Source organism: Macrobrachium nipponense, chromosome 32 (assembly GCF_015104395.2).
Source record: "Macrobrachium nipponense isolate FS-2020 chromosome 32, ASM1510439v2, whole genome shotgun sequence".
In the NCBI taxonomy this organism is placed as follows: Eukaryota; Metazoa; Arthropoda; class Malacostraca; order Decapoda; family Palaemonidae; genus Macrobrachium; species Macrobrachium nipponense.
Window position 1 is genome coordinate 69,257,837 of NC_061094.1, and position 26,688 is coordinate 69,284,524.

The 26,688-nt window shown below is 35.2% G+C and overlaps 1 protein-coding gene across 1 annotated transcript in view; it reads right to left on the minus strand.

Moving 5' to 3' along the window:
- The window catches only part of LOC135207458 (putative neural-cadherin 2), a 1,036,792-nt gene that overhangs the window by 608,275 nt on the left and 401,829 nt on the right, over nt 1–26,688 (minus strand). The window contains 1 exon segment of the mRNA XM_064239182.1: nt 16,489–16,554. Coding sequence (XP_064095252.1) covers nt 16,489–16,546 — 58 coding nt within the window. The 5' untranslated portion in view covers nt 16,547–16,554.

Sequence of the window (26,688 nt, forward strand, 5' to 3'; positions counted from 1 at the left end):
TGGTTCTGTGCAAGTGCCGGGCATTCGCTTGCTATGTGGTTTATGGTTTCATTTTCGTATTGCACTTCCTACATATGGGAGAGATGTTATTTCCGTCTATCGTTCTTTGAACATATCTGGTTCTTAGGGCCTGATCTTGTGCCGCTGTTATCATTCCTTCAGTTTCCTTCTTTAGCTCTCCCCTCTGTAGCCATTGCCATGTGTCATCGCTAGCTAGTTCTTTAGTCTGTCTCATGTATTGTCCGTGCATTGGTTTATTGTGCCAGTCCTCTGTTCTGTCTGTCATTCTCCTGTCTCTGTATATTTCTGGGTCTTCGTCTACTTTTATTAGTCCTTCTTCCCATGCACTCTTTAGCCACTCGTCTTCACTGGTTTTCAGATATTGCCCCAGTGCTCTGTTTTCGATGTTGACGCAGTCCTCTATACTTAGTAGTCCTCTCCCTCCTTTCTTTCGTGTTATGTATAGTCTGTCCGTATTTGCTCTTGGGTGTAGTGCTTTGTGTATTGTCATATGTTTCCTGGTTTTTCTGATCTATGCTGCGGAGTTCTGCCTTCGTCCATTCCACTATTCCTGCGCTTGTATCTGATTATGGCACTGCCCATGTGTTATGGCTTTTATCATATTTCCGGCGTTGAGTTTTGACTTGAGTATCGCCTTGATTCTCTGCATATATTCTTTCCTGATCGTGTCCTTCATCTCTTGGTGTATATCCCCTCCTTCCATTATTCCCAGGTATTTGTATCCTGTTTCATCTATGTGTTTGATGTTGCTCCCATCTGGTAGCTTTATCCCCTCAGTTCTCGTTACTTTGCCTTTTTGTATGTTGACTAAGGCGCATTTTTCTATTCCAAACTCCATCCTGATGTCCCCAGATACAATCCTTACAGTCTGGATTAGTGTATCTATTTCCTTGATGCTCTTACCATACAGCTTGATGTCGTCCATGAACATCAGATGGTTGATTCTGTTGCCTCTTTTCTTGAGTTGGTACCCGGCATCCATCTTCTGTAGTACTTTTGTCATGGGAATCATGGCTACTACGAAGAGTAGTGGGGACAGTAGGTCGCCCTGGAAGATCCCTCTCCTGATATTAACCTCTGCTAGTCTTATTCCAGAGCTTGTAAGTATTGTATTCAGTTGCGCATCGTATTTTTGAGGAAGCTGATGGTGTTTTCCTCTGCCCCATATATTTTCAGGCATTCTATTAGCCATGTGTGTGGTATCATGTCGAAGGCTTTCTTATAGTCTATCCATGCCATACTTAGGTTGGTTTTCCTTCTCCTACTGTTCTTCATTACCATTTTGTCTATCAGGAGCTGGTCTTTTGTGCCCCTACACTTCCTTCTACAGCCTTTCTGTTGGTGGGGGATGGTGTTTGTCTCCTCTAGGTAGTTGTATAGCCTTTCACTGATGATACCTGTTAGTAACTTCCACATTATTGGTAGGCAGGTGATAGGCCGTAGTTACTGGCTATATTTCCCTTACTCTTGTCTTTTTGTACTAAGGATGTTCTTCCTGTGGTCATACCATTATTATTATTATATTATTATTATTATTATTATTATTATTATTATTATTATTATTATATTATTATTATATAAGCCAACAGTCATACGGGACAAGTCCTGGTACCTAAGGTCTGCTCAAAGAAAATCGATGTCTCTGTATATTCCAAGTACATGGCCCAGAGCTAAAATAAACCTTATTATCATTATTATTAAAGTATATGGCCCAGAGCGGAAATAAGGAATAAGGAAAATTATTATTATTATTATTATTATTATTATTATTATTATTATTATTATTATTATTATTATTATTATTATTATTATTATTATTGTTCTAAAGGGTCCACAATATACAAAGTGTAAAAAGTCCGTGTATAATTTTAAAGACTTTACAGAAAGCTTTCGAACCCTTCCCTGGGTTCATCTTCAGTCCAAATGAACAAAAAGTTACGACAAGTACAGAGGTAAATTTAAAAAACAAGAGTCGTGAAAGATCGTTGACAACGGTCGTTAGCTCGTTAATGGGCCAGGTGAAGAAAGAGGGTAGTTAACAACAACACTTTGTATTATTGTGGACCCTTTAGAACATTATTATACTCTCGTGATAGAGAGTTTTTTCCCTATTATTATTATTATTATAAACCAACTGGCCTGCGGGAGAAGTCCTTTGTACACAACGTCTGTTCAAAGAAAATCGATTTCCCTGTATATTCCAAGTATATGGCCCAGAGCTGAAATAAGGAATACTATTATTATTATTATTATTATTATTATTATTATTATATCATAAACCAACTGCCATGCGAGACAAGTCCTTTGTACCCAAGGTCTGTTCCAAGAGGAAGAAACTTTCAAGAAATCCATAAACATAAGGAAAGAGAGACAATGGCCCAGTCCAGTCTTGAACAGCCAAACAAAAGCTGCTTCTGCCGTCTCGCCATGAGGTCGACTTCCTCGTATAAAAGCAAAAGGACAAACGATGAGAAATCCTAAACCAAGAAACAGCGGCAGAGAAGCCACAGGCAGACTTTTGTATGTTTGTGTGTGTGTGTGTGTGTGTGTGTGTGAGCGTGACCTGACAGTATATACTTTGTGAATGTTTGTCGAGAATTTACAACTTATATTCTAAACGAGCTTGTTAGTGAGCACTACGAGAGCTGGAACTCGGCGCTGCAGTCTCCCCTACCTTTTACGATTCCCTGTCTACCACGTCCCATCCGGGGTGGACAAACAGGTTTGTAAGGGGGGTGGATGTTTCCCCCTACACTCCCGTTCCTATACCTACCCCATCCCACCCGGGGCGGACAAACAAGCTCGCAGGACGAGGGCGGATGTCTCCCCTACACTCCCATTCCTATACCTACCCCGTCCCACCTGCGGCGGACAAACAGGTTTGCAAGGAGGGTGGATGTTTCCCCCTACACTCCCGTTCTTATACCTACCCCGTCCCACCCGGGGCGGACAAACAAGCTCGCAGGAGGAGGGGGTGGGTGTCTCCCTTACAATCACGCCCCTATACCTACCCCGGGGCGGACAAACAGGTTTTGCAAGCGGAGGGTGGATGTCTCCCCTACCTCCTGTTCCTATACCTACCCCGGCCCACCCGGGGCGGACAAACAGGTTTGCAGGAATAGGGTTGTATGTCTCCCCTACCCTCCCGATTCCTTAACTAGCCCGCCCCCCGACAAACAGGTTTCCAGGATGACACTTTATTGTGACACCAATTTAACTATAAAGAAAAAAAAAACATTAAAAAAATGTCCTTTTAAAGGCAGTAGAAACTCTTCCCCTGTACTAATTCCGGAAAGGGGAAAAAAAATTAAATCGAGTACTACTACAGGCTTTCGAACCCCGTTCAAAACATCACCAGAGAGAGAGAGAGAGAGAGAGAGAGAGAGAGAGAGAGAGAGAGATATCAGAACTCGATTACAACGCGAATATACGTTCCCGCCAAAAAATAAAATGCGGCCAGTTATGGCTTTCGTCATTTTTCCGCTTGGTTTGGAAATGGAGTAGGGGATGCTGAAAAAAAGGAGAGAGAGAGAGAGAGAGAGAGAGAGAGAGAGAGATTGGGACGTGGAAGAACTTGTATAATTTATTTCGAATAATCGATAAAAAAAAAAAACAATCGTAATGTCAAGGTTTTTCGTATATGAGCTAGTTCCTCGCTGGACGAATGGTTTTCGCGCTCGGCTGCCTGCCAATCCGGTGGTCCGAAGTTCGAATCCCGGCTCAGCCAACGCGGAATCAGAGGAATTTATTTCTAGTGATAGAAATTCCTTTCTCGATTTAGTGTGGTTCGGATCCCACAATAAGCTGTAGGTACAGTTGCTAGGTGACCAGTTGGTTCCTAGCCACGTAAAAATATCTAATCCTTCGGGCCAGCCCTAGTAGAGCTGTTAATCAGCTCAGTGGTCTGGTAAAACTAAGGTATACTTCGTATATGAGGAGTAAGTTTAAGGTAACTCAAAACTCTACTGACATACTTATCGCCTATGGGCAGTTTGTAGTGTGTATAAGTTCTGAATCCCCTTTTCAAAAACAGAGAGAGAGAGAAGGAGAGGAGAGAGAGAGAGGAAGAGGAGAGAGAGAGAGAGACTGAATGATAAAACAAACCCTTTATTATTATCATTATCATTATCAGTGGACCAACAAATCTACAGTTATGTAAATGAACATTTACTTAAAGTTTCAAATTTAAATATATGTGCATTTACATAACTGTGGATTTGTTTCTCCATTTGAAGACTCGTGTTACTATGAGGATTTTTTAATTATTATTATTATTATAACAAACCACAGATGACGTTCACTTCTCTGGCAATTTCTTCAGAGAATAATACTTGAAGAATAAAAATAAAAATACAATCGCCTACTGTGAACATTTTCAAATGTTATTATTTTCTTTTCTGATGTAAATGAATTTACACAATTACTATGCGATGAAATATTATGCTCCCAACAGCAAATGATACAAAGAATTTATAATTAAATGCACTTTGAAGATTAGCAACAAAAGTGGACGTCATGGTACAAAATTAACAATATTAAAAATCTCTGTTTATTATGTGACGTGGAATGACAAATCATTTATACGCCTCGTTTCATTGACTCTGCTACATAATGATTACATTTCGCTTTTTTTCTGAGTCAAATCAACTACAATACCTGAAAGTCGTATACTACATTTTTGGAGGAAATGAAATATTTAAAAAATGTTCTAGAATTATAACGGTGTCCCAAAATGTCAGTAAATACGATTTATATACTTCATTCATTTACTTAATTTATGTGTTTTATTTAACTGTGATACAAAACTAACAATATTAAAAATCTCTTTAAATCAATCATTTTTGTTTATCAAGTTTCGTGGAAGGACAAATTATTTATAAGCCTCATTTTATTGATTTTGCTGTTAAACTATCGATTTATACGGTACATAATGATTATATTTCGCTTTTTTTCTTTTTTTTTTCAACCAAATCAACTACAATATCTGAAAGTCGTATACTACATTTTTGGAGGAAAAATTATATATCTAATACAATTATAACGGTGTCCCAAAATGTCAGTAAATAGGATTTATATACTTCATTCATTTACTTAATGTATTTGTTTTTATTTAACTGTGATACAAAACTAACAATATTAAAAATCTCTTTAAATCAATCATTTTTGTTTATCAAGTTTCGTGGAAGGAAAAATTATTTATAGGCCTAATTGAATCGACTTTGCTGTTAAACTATCGATTTATACGGTACATAATGATTATATTTCGCTTTTTTTCATTCAGCCAAATCAGCTACAGTATCTAAAAGTCGTATACTACATACTTGGAGGAAATGAAATTGTTAAAAAATGTTCTAGAATTATAACGGTGCCTCAAAATATCAGTAAATACGATTTATATACTTCATTCATTTACTTGTACATGAGTTTTATTCAGCTGTGACTGTAAACTAAAGTTGCAGAGCGTACAGATCATGGAAGTCACGACTGAAAACAACTATAATTGAATTTCAATTTTATATTTGTTCCGGGGTTTGAATTCTTGTTTTTTTTTTTTTTTTTTTTTTTTTTTTTGTACTGTAGAGTCATCGCAATGACAGAAGTGACATTCATCGTAATAAAGAAAGTGACAGTCATAATAATCGAAAGGAGTGACAGTCATAATAATGAAAGAAGTGACAGTATCATAAATTGAAAGGAGTGACAGTCATAATAAGACAGAAGTGACAGTCTCATAATAATGAAAGGAGTGGAAAGTCATCTAAGAAGAAGCGACTGCATCATAATGAAGAAGTGACAGTCATATAATGAAAGAAGTGACAGTCATATAATGAAAGAAGGACTGTCATTCATAATGAAAGGAGGACAGTCATAAGAAGAAAGAAGCTGACAGTCATACTAATGAAAGAGGTTACAAGTCATATTAATGAAAGAAGTGACAGTCATCATAATGAAAGAAGTGACAGTCATAATAATGAAAGGAGTGACAGTCATCATAATGAAAGAAGTGACAGTCATCATAATGAAAGGAGTGACAGTCATCATAATTGGAAAGGCTGACAGTCCTCATAATGAAAGGAGTGACAGTCATAATAATGAAAAAGAGCAGTCAATAATAATGAGGAGTGACAGTCATAATAATGGAAAGGAAGTGACAGTGATAACTAGAAAAGTGACAGTCAATGAAAAATAATGAAGAAGTGACAGTCATAATAATGAAGGAAGTGACCTTCCATCATAATGAAAGAAGTGACAGTCATCATAATGACAGAAGTGACAGTCGTCATAATGAAAGAATGACAGTCCACATAATGAAGAATGACAGTCATCATAATGAAAGACTGAACATTTATCATAATGAAAGTGACAGTCATAACAATGAAAGAAGTGAGATTCATCATAGTGTCATCATAAGACCCAAGAGTGACCTTCATCATAATGAAAGAAGTGACAGTCATAATAATGAAAGAAGTGACAGTCATAATAATGAAAGGAGTGAGAGTCATCATAATGAAAGGAGTGACAGTCATAATAGTGAAAGAAGTGACAGTCATCATAATGAAAGAAAGTGAACAGTCATGATGAAAGAAGTGACAATCGATTAGCAAGTGACAGTCATCATAATGAAAGGAGTGACAGTCATCATAATGAAAGAAGTGACAGTCATCATAATGAAAGAAGTGACAGTCATAATAATGAAAGGAGTGACAGTCATCATAATGAAAGAAGTGACAGTCATAAAAATGGAAGGAGTGCCAGTCATAATAATGAAAAGGAGTGACAGTCATCAATGAAAGAATGACAGTGCATCATAATGAAAGAAGTGACAGTCATAATAATGAAAAGAAGTGACAGTCTCATAATGAAAAAGTGACAGTCATAATAATGAAAGAGTGACAGTCTCATAATGAAAGAAGTGACAATCCGCATAATAAAAGAAGTCAGTAATAATAATGAAAGGAGTGACATCATCCATAATGAAGAAGTGAGAGTCATCATAATAAGAGAATGACAGTCATCATAATGAAAGGAGTGACAGTCATCATAATGAAAGAAGTGAGAGTTTATCATAAATAAAAGGAGTGACAGTCATCATAATGAAAGAAGTGACAGTCATCATAATGAAAGGAGTGACAGTCATAATAATGAAAGGAGTGACAGTCATCATAATGAAAGAAGTGACAGTCATCATAATGAAAGAAGTGACAGTCATCATAATAAGAAAGAGTGATAAACAGGTCATAAAATAATGAAAGGGAACAGGAAAACAGTCAATAATGAAAGGAGTGACAGTGAAATTAATAATGAAAACAGAAGTGAACAGTCATAAATATGAAAAAGGAAGTGAAAACAGTTCATCAAATGAAACAGAAGTGACTGCATCATAATGAAATAAGTGAACAGTAATCCATAATGAAAGGGAAGGAACAGTCCATAAAAATAAGGGAAAAGGAAGGTGACTGTCATCATAAATGGAAAGGAAGGAAGGTCATCATAATGAAAGGAAGTGACCAGCCATAATAATGAAAGAAGGGTGATAAAACAAAATAAAAAAAGTAATAATGAAAGAAGTGACAAAAAAAAAAGTATTGCACAGAAGCTAATAGGTACCCTTTAGGAATACCTGATTTTTATTTGCTGATTTATTTACTGATTAAGTATATCTAATTTTGCTTTTCACCTAATGGATTTCAGGAGTCAGTAAAAATATACTGACGTATTTCTGAGAAATGATTTACTCGCCAGAAAGAGTTAGAGGAGATTAAAAACAGTTTCCTTCTTTTAAATTACTAACGGTGGTTTTTCCCTTAGAAATGATTTCAGAATGGATGTTTTTAGCCTTCACATTTATCCAGTAAAATCTGCTGTTTATTGGCTTTCATTTGAAAAAATATGTTCAAACTATTTCATGATCAAGGCTTTCCATTTGGTTCGATACATGAAAAGCAATGCAACGCTGTTTTTGTATTAATACGATTACAAAAAGTATATGACTGCCCCCCAAAAAATAATAAAAAAAATATAACGATTTTTGTGTTAATACAATTACCAAAAGTATATGACTGCCCAAAACAAAAACAAAAATAAAATAGAATAAAAATAAAACGATTAAGTAAATTGCAACACATGTCAAGATAATTGCTGACTCAACTATATATCGCTGGTGATAAAGTATACTTCGCAAATTCTCAGAATGTCTGGAAATATGGAAACTAACGCGAAAGGGGGACGAAGTAGGAAAATTAAATCGGAATGAGGACAAGAAAAAAAAAAAAAAAAGGAAAAAAAATACCGGGAAAGGAGAGATCGCTATCTCATTTCTCCCTTCAGTGAAAATCTTGATTACATTCTAACACAGTTTCAAAAAAAAAAAAACGAAATTAGGAATATGGTTTTAGCAAATGGGATGAGGTGGAAGCAAATTCTTTGCTTTTGGTTAAATCCAGAAGATATATTTTTTTTATATCGTAATGAATTATAAAATTGTTTTTAAAAACTGTCTTGCTTTCCCTGTTATATGTTCTACCAATGCAAATTTAAATCATATATATATATATATATATATATATATATATATATATATATATATGTATTATTCTGTATGTCCTGAAAATGACTATTATAAATACTTTAACAACAGAATTCCATCTAATAAAAGGGGCCCATAAAAACACCAAAATATAGAGAGAAAAGTACTATATTTCAGAGATGCTGTAAACTTTTCTCATTCATATACCTGAAGAGAGAGACAGCAGTCTCTGAAATATAGTACTTTTCTCTCTATATTTTGGTGTTTTTATGGGCTCCTTTATTAGATATATACATATATATATATATATATATATATATATATATATATATATATATATATATATATATATATAAAGTTCTCAACGCATTCCAATCCCATTTTTCTAATACCAGAGAGAGAGAGAGAGAGAGATGAGAGAGAGAGAGGGAGAGAGGAGAGAGATTGGGACGTGGAAAAACTTGTATAATTTATTTCGAATAATCGAGAAAAAAAAAAAACAATCGTAATGTCCACGTTTTTCCTATATGAACTAGTTCCCCGCTGGACGAATGGTTTTCGCGCTCGGCTGCCTGCCAATCCGGTGGTCCGAAGTTCGAATCCCGGCTCGGCCAACGCGGAATCAGAGGAATTTATTTCTAGTGATAGAAATTCATTTCTCGATTTAGTGTGGTTCGGATCCCACAATAAGCGTAGGTACAGTTGCTAGGTGACCAATTGGTTCCTAGCCACGTAAAAATATCTAATCCTTCGGGCCAGCCCTAGTAGAGCTTTTAATCAGCTCAGTGGTCTGGTAAAACTAAGGTATACTTCGTATATGAGGAGTAAGTTTTATAATAACTCAAAACTCTACTGACATACTTATCGCCTATGGGCAGTTTGTAGTGTGTATAAGTTCTGAATCCCCTTTTCAAAAGAGAGAGAGAGAGAGAGAGAGAGAGAGAGAGAGAGAGAGAGAGAGAGACTGAATGATAAAACAAACCCTTTATTATTATCATTATCATTATCAGTGGACCAACAAATCTACAGTTATGTAAATGAACATTTACTTAAAGTTTCAAATTTAAATATATGTACATTTACATAACTGTGGATTTGTTTCTCCATTTGAAGACTCGTGTTACTATGAGGATTTTTTAATTATTATTATTATTATAACAAACCACAGATGACGTTCACTTCTCTGGCAATTTCTTCAGAGAATAATACTTGAAGGATAAAAATAAAAATACAATCGCCTACTGTGAACATTTTCAAATGTTATTATTTTCTTTTCTGATGTAAATGAATTTACACAATTACTATGCGATGAAATATTATGCTCCCAACAGCAAATGATACAAAGAATTTATAATTAAATGCACTTTGAAGATTAGCAACAAAAGTGGACGTCATGGTACAAAATTTTAACAATATTAAAAATCTCTGTTTATTATGTGACGTGGAATGACAAATCATTTATACGCCTCGTTTCATTGACTCTGCTACATAATGATTACATTTCGCTTTTTTTCTGAGCCAAATCAACTACAATATCTGAAAGTCGTATACTACATTTTTGGAGGAAATGAAATATTTAAAAAATGTTCTAAAATTATAACGGTGTCCCAAAATGTGAGTAAATACGATTTATATACTTCATTCATTTACTTAATTTATGTGTTTTATTTAACTGTGATACAAAACTAACAGTATTAAAAATCTCTTTAAATCAATCATTTTTGTTTATCAAGTTTCGTGGAAGGACAAATTATTTATAAGCCTCATTTATTGATTTTGCTGTTTAAACTATCGATTTATACGGTACACATAATGATTATATTTCGCTTTTTTTTTTTTTTTTCTTTTTTTTTTTTTTTTCAACCAAATCAACTACAATATCTGAAAGTCGTATACTACATTTTTGGAGGAAATTAAATATTTAAAAATCTAATACAATTATAACGGTGTCCCAAAATGTCAGTAAATAGGATTTATTTATATACTTCATTCATTTACTTAATGTATTTGTTTTATTTAACTGTGATACAAAACTAACAATATTAAAAATCTCTTTAAATCAATCATTTTTGTTTATCAAGTTTCGTGGAAGGACAAATTATTTATAGGCCTCGTTTTATTGATTCTGCTGTTAAACTATCGATTTATACGGTACATAATGATTATATTTCGTTTTTTTTTTTCAACCAAATCAGCTACAGTATCTAAGTCGTATGCTACATACTTGGAGAAAATCAAATTTTTAAAAAATGTTCTAGAATTATAACGGTGCCTCAAAATGTCAGTAAATACGATTTATACACTTCATTCATTTACTTGCACATGAGTTTTATTCAGCTGTGACTGTAAACTAAAGTTACAGAGCATACAAATTATGGAAGTCACGACTGAAAACAACTATAATTGAATTTCCATTTTATATTTGTTCCGGGGTTTGAATTTTTTTTTTTTTTTACCGTAGAGTCATCATAATGAAAGAAGGGACAGTCATCATAATGAAAGTAATGACAGTCATCATAATGAAAGAAGTGATAAACAAAATAAAAAAAAAAGTAATAATGAAAGAAGTGACAAAAAAAGAAGTATTGCACAGAAGCTAATAGGTACCCTTTAGGAATACCTGATTTTTATTTGCTGATTTATTTACTGACTAAGTATATCTAATTTTGCTTTTCACATACTGGATTTCACGGGTCAGTAAAAATATACTGACGTATTTCTGAGAAATGATTTACTCGCCAGAAAGAGTTAGAGGAGATTAAAAACAGTTTCCTTCTTTTAAATTACTAACGGTGGTTTTTTTCCCCTTAGAAATCATTTCAAAATGGATGTTTTTAGCCTTCACATTTATCCAGTAAAGTCTGCTTTTATTGGCTTTCATTTGAAAATATCTTAAAATTATTTCCTGATCAAGGCTTTCCATTTTGTTCAATACATGAAAAGAATGCAACGTTGTTTTTGTATTAATACGATTACAAAAAGAGTATGGACTGCCTCAAAAAAATAAAAAAATATAACGATTTTTGTGTTAATACAATTACCAAAAGTATATGACTGCCCAAAACCAAAACAAAAATAAAATAAAATAAAAATAAAACGATTAAGTAATTCGCAACACATGTCAAGATAATTGCTGACTCAACTATATATCGCTGGTGATAAAGTATACTTCGCAAATTCTCAGAATGTCTGGAAATATGGAAACTAACGCGAAAGGGGGACGAAGTAATATCTGGAAAAGTAAATCGGAATGAGGACGAAAAAAAAAAAAAAAAAAAAAAAAAACCGTAAAGGAGAGATCGCTATCTCATTTCTCCCTTCAGTGAAAATCTTGATTACATTCTAACACAGTTTCAAAAAAAAAAAAAAAAAAAAAAAAACGGAATTAGGAATATGGTTTTAGCAAATGGGATGAGGTTGAAGCGAATTCTTTGCTTTTGGTTAAATCCAGAAGATATATTTTTTCTATATCATAATGAATTATAAAATTGTTTTTTTAAACTGTCTTGCTTTCCCTGTTATATGTTCTACCAATGGAAATCTAAAACTGAAATAGTAAAACCATATCTAAGATAAGATAACACCCATTTCTAAAGGATTCCTCTAAATCTCTTGTTAACGCATAATATAATACAGTTTCACATATCAAAGACTTTGCTTTTCATGACTGGGGAATATATACAGGGTTTTGTGTGTGTGTGTGTGTATATATATATCTATATATATATATATATATATATATATATATATATATATATGTATATATATATACATATATACATTATATATACAGTATATATTTATGTATATTTATTATATAAATATGACAACAGCCACAGAAGATAACTAAATAACACTGCGAAATAAAGTTCTCAACGCATTCCAATCCCATTTTTCTAATACCAGAGAGAGAGAGAGAGCGAGAGAGAGAGAGAGAGAGAGAGAAGAAGAGAGAATCTAGTAGCCCTACCGTTTCAATTCATTACCTACATACTTCCATTTCATGCTCACTCAGTGGCGACGCGTAACCGTACAAACCTATGACAAAACATCATATGCAAATGATCTGAAAGACTGTCTCATCTATCATATGGAAATGAAGGGAATATATACGTTATATTAAATAGTAAAAGAATGATCGTCATTCGCTTTACACGAGATGTTATGCCCATTAAATAGAGCCGTCTGACTCCACAACAAAGCCTGGAGGGATGGGGGAGGGGGAGGGGGAGGCAGGATTTGCATATTTAGGACGGATGTTCGTGAATCAGAGTGAATTGTGGGAGATTTACCCGAGACGGTTTCCGTAACCGGCTTAAATCGCTAATGGATGCGGCAGACGGATTTAAAGTGGGATTTTTTTTTATCTTCCGGTATGGAATGGAGTACAGAGCTTGGGCTTTGGCCTAGCACTGGGACCCATGAGGTTATTCAGACACACCACTTATAAAAAACAAAAACAAAATTAAACAATCACCAAATCAACAATAAGATGATGTTAGAGAGCGAAATCAAATATAATACAAATTACTTTTATATCTACAAAGAAAAAGTTCATCAATACCGAATTTTAAAAAATAATAAAAAAAAAACACTAGGTAAAAGCACTGGGACCCATGAGGTCATTCACTGGCACCACTTATTAAAAACGGAAAAAAAAATTACCAAGTAAACAATTATGTTAGAGAGCGAAATCAAATGTAAGGAAACAGGTAAGACAACTTGCTTTCAAAACTACAAAGAAAAAGTTTATCAATGCCGAATTTAAAAAAAAAGGCTAAATACTTTAATTAAAAGGAACCAACAGTATGGAAGAAAAGTGGGTCTGATGACCTCTCAGGTGGCTGCCCTAGTGGCCCAAGATCTGCCATAAAATCCTAATGGACATACCACCATGATCCAGGGAATCTTTGGAACATGAGCGACACCCATCGAAGGAGGAAATACGTTCTCATCTGATAAACTAGAAAATACAAAAACATAAATAAGGGGGTCGTTTATCTTATGGGTACCTCGTCACGGGATATGAACAAAGTATGATCATTCTTTCTCTATAGAACTCAATGAAGAGTTACCAAGGGAAAAAAAATACCGGTCATAATTCTTCTATAGAGAACGAATGTCTCTCTTTTGATACGCCCTCATAATCGTCTATTGACCTCCTCTCGTGACCGCCCACGACCCTACTCTAATAAGGGAGATGACCTATGAGGTCACCCAGTGCTGTACTGGAAATTGTCAGTGAAAAGGTTTGAAAGGTGTAACAGGAGGAAAACCTCAAAACAGTTGCACTACAAATCAATTGTTTGGAGAGGGTAGAAAGTAGGAATGAAGAAATATTATGAACGGAGGTACAGTAAAAGGAATGAAAGGGGTTGCAGCTAGGGGCCGAAGGGACGCTGCAAAAGAACCTTTAGTAATGGCTACAGTGTAACCCGTGAGGTGTACTGAAGGCACTAACCCGCCCTACGGGGTGTCCACTGAAGGGGAGAACGGATAGATGAGATGTTCACGTAGCCACGAACTATAATCTAATAATCTAATCATCTTTTAGCATCAACTGACTCGGAAAATTACTCATGAATCTGCTCATTTCTCTGTATAAACTGACTAAAAAAATGAGTCATGAATCTACTCAGTTTTCTACATCAACTTACTCAAAAAATGCGTCATGAATCTACTCATGTCTCTGCATCAACTGACTCTGAAAATGAGTCATGAATCTATTCATTTTTCTGCATCAACTGACTCAAAAATGAGTCAAGAATCTACCCATTTCTCTGCATCAACTGACTCTGAAAATGAGTCATGAATCCACTCAGCTTTCTACATTACCTGACTTGAAAAATGACTCATGATTCTATTCAGCTTTCTATATTACCCCGAATTAAAAAATGATTCGTGATCTTAATATATTTCTTAATCACATTACCCATGATTTTCAGTGACCTATTTCAAAAAAAAAAAAAAAAAAAAAAAAAAATTAAAAAAAAAAAAAAAAAAAAAAAAAAAACAGAAAATGGTTTACGAATTTGAGATATTTTGTGATAACGTGAAGCAGCAATGCTGTTCATGAATAATCCGATAGAAAAAAAAACTTTTTAACTTGAATTCCTAGCAAAAAAAAAAAAAAAAAAAAAAAAAAACTAATCAGATTATTTTTTCACTGAAGGAAAAACAAACTAATCCTATCTTGAAAAACGGAGAATAGCATTATCAACGAATTTCTCCTTTGTTACAGAGAGCATTATTTGGAAATAAGCCGATAAATAGAAAAGAATGATTCCCAGGCTTATTGACACCATAATACAATACTGGCAATACAGATATTTGTCTTTGTGATGTATCGAAGAAGCGTTGTATACATGCTATTGAAACAAAAACAATGAGAAAACAATAAGAACGACACATCAAACCTTTCTAGGAGAGAGAGAGAGAGAGAGAGAGAGAGAGGAGAGAGAGAGAGAGAGAGATTGCTCGGGCTCTTAAGGGGTTGAAAATCTGGCAAATATTGATGTGTACATGAAAAACTAACCAGTGTTAGACAACATCCACAGAGAGAGAGAGAGAGAGAGAGAGAGAGAGAGATTGCTCTTAGGGGGTTGAAAACTGGAGAATATTGACGTGTACAAGAAAAACTAACCAATGTTAGACAACATCGACAGAGAGAGAGAGAGAGAGAGAGAGAGAGAGAGAGAGAGAGAGAGAGAGAGAGGGAGCGCTCGGGCTCTTAAGGGGTTGAAAATCTGACAAATATTGACGTGTATAAGAAAAGCTAACCAATTTTAGACAACAACAACAACAACGACAACAAAAATTCAGAACTTCAAAAGGCCATATCTGCACGTAAGAGCAACTTACATGTTTTAAAATGTAAAGACAACGCGGAATACGGTCGGCCCTACAACCCGATTTTCGCTTTTACAAGAGAGTAAAAAAAATATACCATCGCCCCTGAAAGCGATCTCTCCCACAACTTCAGCGCCGACAATCGCGGATTATTTCCTCGGGGAGGAGGAGGAGGAGGAGGAGGCAGGAGAGGAGGATGGCGGTTGGAGGAGGAGGAGGAGATAAGAAAATTTTTAAAGGGGGGCCCAAAAACGCAATATTATTCGAGGTGGGTCTTATGCTCGCGATCGTAAAAGTCTGATCTTACGCCCGATGACGTCGCAAACCTCCTCGATATTGCAGATTCCAATTGGGGCAAGGAGTATTTTTTTTTTGTTGTGTGTGGGAAGGCTGGCCGTCTCCCCCATCGGACCCCCAACCCCCCAACAACCCCATTGGCTTATCGAAAATTGGTGGCCGTGATCCCTGCTATTGGGAATGAAGTCGTCATATAAGGGGAGCGGTGAGCCCGAAAGACAACATTCCACACGGTAAAATATTTTATAAATATTTTTATAAATAATATTCTATATTTATAAATATGTATGTATAATGATATTCTATATTTATAAATATGTATGTATAATAATATTCTATATTTATAAATATGTATATATACATGCTTACATATGTATATTAATATATATGCATAAAACGATTGATAGTTTACAGACAATGCACTTGAATGTAATCAACGACTTTGACACCACAGATCAACTCTTTCTAGCACTTACCAACAAGCATACATTTAAAAATATATATATAAGAATTTGAAAAAATAAAAAATTCATTAATTAAAAATTCCCTAACAACAACTAATTTCGCGGTACTTCTCAATAGCCAATATTCCCCTGCGGTTGGGGAAATTCAATTGCTAGACCAGAGAATGAAAAATAAATATCAAATGAAAAATAAAAAATAAATATCTAAAATATTCCCCTGCGGTTGGAGAAAATCAATTGTAAGACCAGAAAAATTAATATATAAATTAATATCTAAATGAAATGAAAAATGAATATCTAAATTTTTCACAACGAAAAACCTGCACTTACTGTTATGAAGGTTCTCCTCGAGGGGAATGAGAAGTGGAATTACCATATTCACGGCCATCGTTTATTCTGGAAGAGAAATGGGGGTTATTTTAATTAATCATCAGTACTGGGTATCGTTTACTACAATTCCCATTCAGCAAAGTTGAGAGCATCTTCACGAATTACCACGAAAAGAGAGCTTTCGTAACCGATGCCTTCACTGAATTGTTGTTTTACAATGCGTGAATATATAAGCTTTGGTTATTTCCCATATCATTTTCTGGATATTTCAAAATAATTCAAAACAGATAAAATGCACGATCATAAAATTATAAAAAAAATGTAGATCAACCTACATCTGGTATAATGTTATTGACAACTACTTCTACAAATGATCAGCTTTCCAAATGAAAAGACCAATTCTCATACTGGTCAGCGTTTTGTAACCATTCAAAATATAATTTTGACCCTCCTAGTTGTATTGGAGTAAATATGGAATTTTGGGCAAAGGCCAAGCACTGGGACCTATGAGGTCACTCAGCGCTGCAACGTGATGATAAAAGTTTGAAAGGCGTGACAGCAGGAAAACCTCAAAGCAGTTGCAATGTGAAACAAAGGTTAGGAGAGGGTTCAGGAAAGTAAGATGGAAGATTGAGAATATGCAAGGAGGTACAGTAAAAGGAACGAAAGGGATTGCAAAGAACCTTAAGTCATGTCAGAGGTCAAATAGTGCCTTCCTTGAAGGAATGCAAGCACATGTTTAGTATTAGAAAGACTACATAGAATCTTACAGGAAATGTTTAGTTTTATTACTCTGCTGAAACTCAGAATAAGTATTTTTGTCATCGTATCCAGAACACTTTCTCCATTTTACCTTTAAAAATGGAGGAAATTTATCACTTAAGATTCTCTCTCTCTCTCTCTCTCTCTCTCTCTCTCTCTCTCTCTCTCTCTTTCTGATACACAAACACACCAACACACACAAACCAACCTACACACTTTGTTTGACAATTTAATCCGAAATCTTGAAAATAAAATGATCTATGAAAGTCAGCTACCTGACTGCATGTTGACCCCCTCCCCCAACACCCCCCCCCCCCGCAGCCCCCCAGCCCCCCCCCCCAATAGCCCCGAAACGAAAGGAATGCAGAAAAAGGAAGCTATATATATATATATATATATAAAGGTCCAGGTAACAAGGACACCCCCGGAGGCAGGACATGCAATGAGCACAGCGCCGGAAGCCTCAAGAAAGCAAGCAAGCAAGCAAGCAAGCAAGCAAGGCAGCTGCAGACGAAGACGACAAGGACAGGACGCTGAGGGAGGCGATGACGGATTGAAAAGACGAAGGGGAAGGAAGGAAGGAAGGATCCAAGGACTCTCTCTCTCTCTCTCTCTCTCTCTCTGTGCAAAGGTGCTCGAGGGCGTGGCTCGAATATGCGAAACGGATTAGCTCTGACCTCAAAGGATCTCTCTCTCTCTCTCTCTCTCTCTCTCTCTCTCTCTCTCTCTCTCTCTTGAACGTCAACAAAGCAAACTTCGGGCCACGAGGCGAAGGATGGGATTGTGTTAGCGGACGATTACGATGATATAGACTGGCACACAAGGGTTATTCTCGCGTGGCGTTTCGCCGAGTGTCTTCTTCTGCCAGAAGGAAGTTCAAAAGGGACCCACCAACTCTCTCTCTCTCTCTCTCTCTCTCTCTCTCTCTCTCTCTAACGACAAACAATCGGATAGGCAACGCATTACTGCTTCACGAAAATTCTGTGACCAAGAATTGAAACGAGGGATGTGTAAACGTGAAACATAGATCTCTCTCTCTCTCTCTCTCTCTCTCTCTCTCTCTCTCTCTCTCTCTCTCTCTGACAATCTGATAGGCAACGCATTACTGCTTCACGAAAATTCCGTGGCCGAGAGGAAAAGCCTGTTGATTGGCACGACGAATACAAAAAAAAATGAAACAAAGATTAATCTCTGGAATACAGTATATGTACAAAAGGACTGGAGAAATCACAGCACTCAAGCAAACGATGGGGGAACCTGCAAAAGGCAGGAAATTGCAAATAGATCACCTAGCAAGGGAATACTTTAAGGGAAATAAGATCCCTTGCAACTCAACAAATCGCCATGATATCGAACCTACTCGAGTTTTGAATTCTATACTGAACTGGTTTCTTGGTTTGAATGAGTGAAGCTGAGTTATACTTCTCAGATATTGGGTATAGGTGGCATCATAATAATAATAATAATAATAATAATAATAATAATAATAATAATAATAATAATAATAATAATAATAATAATAATAATAAGCAGGAAAGCTTAATAATAATATAAATAATAATAATAAAACAGGAATGTTTTATAATAATAATAATAATAATAATAAATAATAAATTGGGTACAGGTGACATAATATAATAATAATGACTGATGAGGGGGATGAAAAATAATAAAAATGATAATAAGCAGGACAGCTTAATAATAATAATAATAATAATAATAATAATAATAATAATAATAATAAATTGGGTACAGGTGACATAATATAATAATAATAATGATGATGATAATAATAAAAATAATAATAAGCAGGAGAGCTTAATAATTAATAATAATAATAATAATTAATAATAACAATAATAATGATAATATAATAACAATAATAATAATAAAAATAATAATAATAATAATTAATAATAATAATAATAATAATAAAATAATAATAATAATAATGAACAGGACTGCTTATTGAATTTACCAAGAGATTGCAGATTTGCCTACAATGCAATTTCACGCATGAAACGAACCCATTTCATGGCTGGGAGTTATTTCCACAAAGACATGAAAGTACCAGTCAGCCACCTCCTGGCCGACTCTGAGAGAGAGAGAGAGAGAGAGAGAGAGAGAGAGCCGGAATGAGCGAGAAAGGGCTTACAAGGTGAGAGTAAAGAGATGGAGGAAATAGGAATTGAGAGAGAGAGAGAGAGAGAGAGGAGAGAGAGAGAGAGAGAGAGAGAGAGGACTAACAGGTGAGAGAGAAAAGGTGAAAGGTATTGGAAATGAGAGAGAGAGAGAGAGAGAGAGAGAGAGAGAGAGAGAGAGAGAGAGAGAGAGAGAGGGTAGTGGGTGTAAGGGCAGTGTGAGGTTGTCTACATTTGTGCATGGAAAATATCTAACTAAATGACTAGCATAATCATTGTGGTCATATGAATAATAATAAGAATTAAAGTTACTATTTATACATTTTTCCATGGAAATGAGATTAGCGTTCTAATCCACTTCGTATTTGCAAGGGGAAAATAATGTTGCACCGAATTCTGTCGTAAAAACACCACAATGTACCATTATAATCAACCTGCCTGGAAGATATTATCAAAATTTAATTATATTGCCTGCTTATACCTTATAGTGTTAATTATTTCTCTCACCTGTATACGAAGTATAGAATTTAGACCAACGTGGAACCAGAGGAATTTATTTCTGGTGATAGAAATTCATTCCTCGATACAATGTGGTTCGGATCCCACAATAAGCTGTAGGTCCCGTTGCTAGGTAACCAATTGCTTCCTAGCTACGTAAAAATATCTACTAATCCTTCGGGCCAGCCCTAGGAGAGCTGTTAATCAGCTCAGTGGTCTGGTAAAACTAAGATATACTTAACTTAGACCACAGGCCAAGCGCTGGGACCTATATGGTCATTCAGCGCTAAAACAGGAATTAGAAATAAAAGGTTTGAAAGGTGTAACAGGAGGAAATCCTCAAAGCAGTTGCACTACGAAACAATTATCAGGAGAGGGTGGAAAGTAAGATGGAAGAAAGAGAATATGAAAGGAGGTACGGTAAAAGGAACGAAACGGGGTTGCAGCTAGGATGGCCTAAGGAAGGCTAACTGTAAAGAAACTTAAGTATTGCCTACAGTGCTCGGCACGAGGTGCACTGACGGCACCATTCCCCTTACGGGGAAAGCATGCAAGGAAACTTCGGGGAAAAACAACAAAATTAAAGTAGTTCGTTGGCTTACTCCCCGAGTAAGCAAAAAAAAAAAAAAAAAAAAAAAAAAAAAAAAAGAACGGGAAGTGCAATCATATTTCACTCTCATGAGCAAAAATGAATGTCTATGATCTCATTTCTCGTAATAAAAAAGAATAATAAAAAAAGAAAAAAAAATTTGAATGCGTCATTACCTTCCTCTTTTTCGGGCAAAATTGCTTTAATGTGTAATCATCTAATGGTCTTTCCTTGGCTGGAGACAAATAAAAAGACGTCTGATGTGCATTTATGCCTCTCTCTCTCTCTCTCTCTCTCTCTCTCTCTCTCTCTCTCTCTCTCTGCATATTGTGGTCATTCTTTTCAGTGGGAGGTTCTTTGCAAGGTAATGGTCTTATCGTTTTTTATTTACATGAATCCGTGAGCACTGCTAATAATAATAATAATAATAATAATAATAATAATAATAATAATAATAATAATAATAGTAACGCAGACTAATTCTGGACTGAACCTTCACCATGTTTTTGGACCTACCAGTGAAGGAGGAAATTAGAAAGTAAACTTCTTTTTAAACACACACCACATATATATATATATATAATCATATATATATATATTATATATATATATATACTTGTATATATATAATACACACACATATATAATATATTAATTATAATATATAATGTATATAATATATATAATATATGTATAGTATATATATATTATATTATTTACTAACTATATATATAACATACGTATCATATTATATAATACATATATGTATATTATATAATATATATATATATATATAATTATATAAATATATATATCGTATATATACTAATATATATATAGTATATATATATATAAGAGCGAGGAAAAGCCTATCGAGATTCTTACCAAACCCATGGATCTAACTGATTAAATCCAGTTTTAAAGATAATTCCTCTATCAGAATGATGATACAAATTTCACGTTTAACTCCATAATACCGAAGGGTGTGTAGGGGGATGGGGGTGGGTAGGACGTGTTCCCAAACGACCGACATGCTTATGAGAATGGTTAATCCGGCCTCAGTGAAGTGGTCCCAGCGAGAGGTAACATAAATATTACAACCACTTTCTTCATATCGTTGAATTACTGCTAAGTAAGTAGTAGTTCTGGTAATCTGTTTCTTTTACCATCTTGTACTTTAGATTTAGATTACAATAATGATGGCTAACCTCTGGGACTAGCGTTGAAATGTGTTCCAAGACTATCTAATAATTTCCGAATCGCAGATTTGCAAATTCTCATAGTAAAGGGTATTCCTTTTTGCGTAAGAATTCCTAAGTGGATTCTGTAGGTGACGTTTTACGTAAAAGTGAATTCTTGCTAATGATGAAAAGCGCCCCTTTATAATATTACTTTAATAAGGTTAATACTTAAAAATGTACTCTTGCTAATGATGAAAAGTACCCCACAGAATTATTACTTTAATAAGGTTGATACTTAAAAGTGTACTCTTCTAATGATGAAAAGTTACCCCTTACAATATACTTTTAATAAGGTGATACTTAAAATGTACTCTTGCTAATGATGAAACGCGCCCATTTATAATATTACTTTAATAAGGTTAGAATGTCCTTCATAACAGTTGTCCTATGGAGAGAACCTACCTCAATAACATAGTATTCAACGCGATAGGAATGAAAATCGAGCACTGATAATAATATCAGCGAAAAACGCGCGAAAAATGCACAAATCACCACTCAACAAAGACGCGGCTATACTCTACTCGACGGGAGTTTCACCCGCTAAGTGTGTACGGGAACTTAGGAAGTTAAAATAGAGCAACCCCAAGCTGGCAATACCCTGAAAGTTGACAGTTTCCGATTGTCTTCCATCGGTTTATTCTGACTTTTTTTTTTTTTCTCTTTCTTTTTTTTTTAGTTTCCGTTCATTAACCATTTGCCTTCAACTGGCTTTGTGATCACTTCTCCTAGCCGTGTTCTTTTGCTGTTTATTAAACCAGTTCGCCGTTCGTTTCTCTGCATTTAAACTCGCCGGAAATAAAAAAATAAATAAATAAATAAAAACTAGAGGGTAAACTGGCCATATTAAATCTTCACTCTGGATTGGCGCCGAGTGTCTGGAACCTTTGATTTATTAGTAATGAGCTTCAGCTGAAACCTTCATTAACGAGAACTGAGGGATTTAATGGAGCATTATAGTGTTATTATCTCCATCCAGGAGGTATATTTTTCATACCTACGTACTATGTACATGGATACATACATACATACATAAATGTGTATATATATATATATGTATATATATATATATATATATATATATATATATATATATATATATATATATATATATATATATATATATATAGATATATACGTATATATATATATATATATATATATATATATATATATACGTATATCTATATATATATATATATATCATATATATATAACATAAAAACACATTTACCTTGAGGCCCCCCCCTTTTCTTTTTAAAATTGAAAACGCATTTCGGAGACATTACCTGGCTGGTAACGCTTACACAATCCTCGAAAAAAAAAAATTTTTAAGGAGCAAAAGCTATTAGTACATTCTTACGACACAGCTCAGCAACCTGGTAGTATAGAGATTACGGGCAATAACAAAATAATAACTATTATATCTTACTCTTGTACATGTTCCAGCTATTAGGACAGTTTTTCTTTAATGAAAGTTTTTTTTAGGAGTTTTTTTAAGGGATATGGAGAAATATCAGTGAGTAAACAGCCAAGTCATTACATCCATGTTTTTTTTTTTTTCATATTTCCATTTCCTTTTTTTTTTTAACATTTTTCATATTTCCATTTCGGTGTTGTTTTTCTTATTTATACTTCCATTCCCTGTTGTTTTTTATATATTTCCATTTAGTGGTTTTTATTTTGTTTACATTATTTTATATTTCAATTTCGTGGGTTTTTTTATACATCCATTCCCTGTTTTTTTCTGCCAAGTTTTTCATATTTCCATTTCGTGGGTGGGGGTTTTTTTTCTTTTTTTTTACGTTTTCCATATTTCCATCTCGTGATTTTTTTCATTTCTCATATCTCCACTTCGTGGCTTTTTTTATTTTCCATTTTTATCGTTCTTATATTATGGATATATCTGTTTGACGTGATTTAGATTAAATATAGACCATTTTCAAAAGTAGCATTAATACCGAGAAATATATGCATGCATGTATATATGTATGCATATAAATACACATGTATATATATATATATATATATATATATATATATATATATATATACTTATATATGTCAGATGAAAGAGGGCTATAATTTATAATATATTTAATATACCATTGTGATGTGATGTGCTGTGACTTTTTTAGAATGCACAGATTCAGAGTCCGAAGCAGTGACCTGAGAAAGCTGATAAATCATTTCTGGGATGGTGCAATATGAAGATGCATAGTTAAGCGGGTCAATGTTTGTGAGTTCACGAGGTCTTATTCAAGTGCCTTTGAAAACTGGTTGTGACCAGTTCTGTTTGAGTTCATATGTACATGTGCGCCTCTTCCGTTCATAATGGCATCTTTAGCCAAATCTATGGGGATACTTACGGAGAGGTCTGTGCGAGAAAGGCAGAGCCACGATGGCGAGTGCCAAAGAGTTTTCTGAACACAGTGTGTGGTTTTCCAGGCTGTAATGGGTAAGTGTTGTATTACTTTAGCCAAAGGGATGGCTTGTTGTCTGTTCAACATTTTGTAAAGATGTTCTATTTAATCTTTGACTTTGTCTTTACAATTGTGTGTGCTTACGAGTATCTTCTCGTGTCTTTTAAACAGGCGGTTCTAGTGAGGGGACCGAGAGTCCTAGGGGGCCGAGGGTCCTGTGTGGAGGGAACTATTATATTTTGGAGAAGAGATTGGTGTAACTAATTACTGATTGAGACATTTAAATACTCGGGGGTCATCTGAGTGGTTTGTCTGTGTGACTTGAATTATTATCTTTCCAGTGTTGATCTTGTAAGAATTTGGATTATTCAACTAATGCTATACTTTAAATATATGTTATATTTCTTATAACTCCGTCTCTGATTTGATGACCTGTTAGAATGGAGAGAGAGAGAGAGAGAGAGGAGGTGGAGAGAGAGAGAGGGCTATGCCAGAGAGAGAGAGAGAGAGAGAGAGGGCTGGGGGGAGAGATTGTGTGTTATCAGTTCGCCTCAACGCTTAGGTTTAACGCATACCAACTATTAAATACCTTCGCTGGTAATAAGTGTCAAGGCGGCGACAGGTGGAACACACATATATATCTATATGATATATATATCATATATATCTATATCTATATATACTATAATATATATATACTATATATAAAAATGTTTGTCTAGATAAAATAACGTGGCGACTGGAAGATATATGTTACCCCTCCATTTCTCAACAAGGGATCGTAGAGGTTTTAATAACAGAACAGATCTTATCGCCCCGCGCCCACAAGAGTATGCGGACATGCAAACATGCCTAAATGTATGCTCACGTATACCGAATACATTATCATCATTACAGTTAAACTAGCATGAGGTATGAACAATATGCAAGGTAATTTGAACAGCGTGGAAAAAATTTTTGTGTAGAGAGATAGAAGAGAGCAGGAGAGGAGATGAGAGAGAGGAGGAGGAGAGAGGAGACCTGGACTTCTATGACATACCCCTGGATTAATAAATACCCATGGGAAACAATTTCTTAATTTTGCTATGGAGAAGAGAGAGAGAGAGAGAGAGAGAGAGAGAGAGAGAGAGAGAGAGAGAGAGAGAGAGCTGACTTCTGTAGCATACCCCGGGATTAACAATTTCTTAACTTTGTTATAGAGAAGAGATTGTACAAGGCGAACTTCCATTACTCTGGATGGTTGAAACAATCTTTCATTTCAAAGGTTATAGTACACTGAAGATGCTGGAAATACAACATAGAATTCTTCTAAGGCAACATTAATCGAAGACTATTTCCATAAGCATATCTACTCGCTGTAGGTCCATACTGAATGTAGCTACAGAAATAAAAACCTAAAATACAGCAGACATATGACACAGAGCCGTATCACCTTAAGGTCCATATTGGATGCAGCTACGAAACAAAACTCCTCAAATACAGTAGACATATTGTAGAAATTGTAGCTCATATTAGACAGAGCCGTATCAGTCAAAACTGCAAAAGAAGACCCATAAAATATTGTAGAAATTGTAGCTCATATTAGACAGAGCCGTTTCAGTATAAACTGCAAAAGAAAATCCATGAAATATTGTAGAAATTGTAGCTCATATTAGCCAGAGCCGTATCAGTCTAAACTGCAAAATTAAACTCATGAAATATTGTAGAAGTTGTAGCTCATAGTAGACTAGTAGACAGAGCCGTATTAGTCTAAACTGCAAAACAAAACCTATGGAATATTGTAGAAATTGTAGCGCATAGCAACCATCGCCAGCGACGACAACCCCGAACGAAGTATTTCGTCCGATGAGGGAGAATTGATAGACCATTAGGTGAAGATCGGCCCCTAACGGGTAAAATAAAATAGAGAGAGAGAAAAAACAAAAATAATCACAAATGTCCATCACGCTCCGAGAGCTTTTAAGATCGTCTATTAGGTTCCAGCTGCTGCTCTGAGGTAACCTTATCGCAGGACGCCGCTCACGTCTGGTAAGGCACTCTGAGCGAAATTTACTCAGAGGGAGGGAGGTTCGAACAGTCTCCTCCTGAAGGTGGTGCACCTCCCGAAGTGTTCATTCTCGTATTTTCAACATTTTTATCAATGGATAGTTATGCTATAGTAGATTCGCATCACCCGTGCATCTCATGTCTAGGCCAGTCCCTTTACGACGCTCCTGATTGGCTGTTGATGAGCCAATCAGACGCTGGAAACTCTCTCAGTCTCTCGAGAGACTTCACATAGGTAGGATGTATGTTCAACCTCTCCTGAAGGATACGTTTTTCAAAAGCATCCCTCAGGAGAGGTGTAATATACACCCTGCCTATGTGAACTTTCTCGAGAGAGACTGAGAGCTTCCAGCCCTATCATTGGCTTATCAACAGCCAATCAGGAGCGTCGTAAGCGACTGGCCTAGACATCACATGCACGGTTGATGTGAATCTACTATAGTTCATCTGGCATTTGCTACCTTCTTCTTCTTTTCCAATACATAAAACAAAGTGAAAGTTCT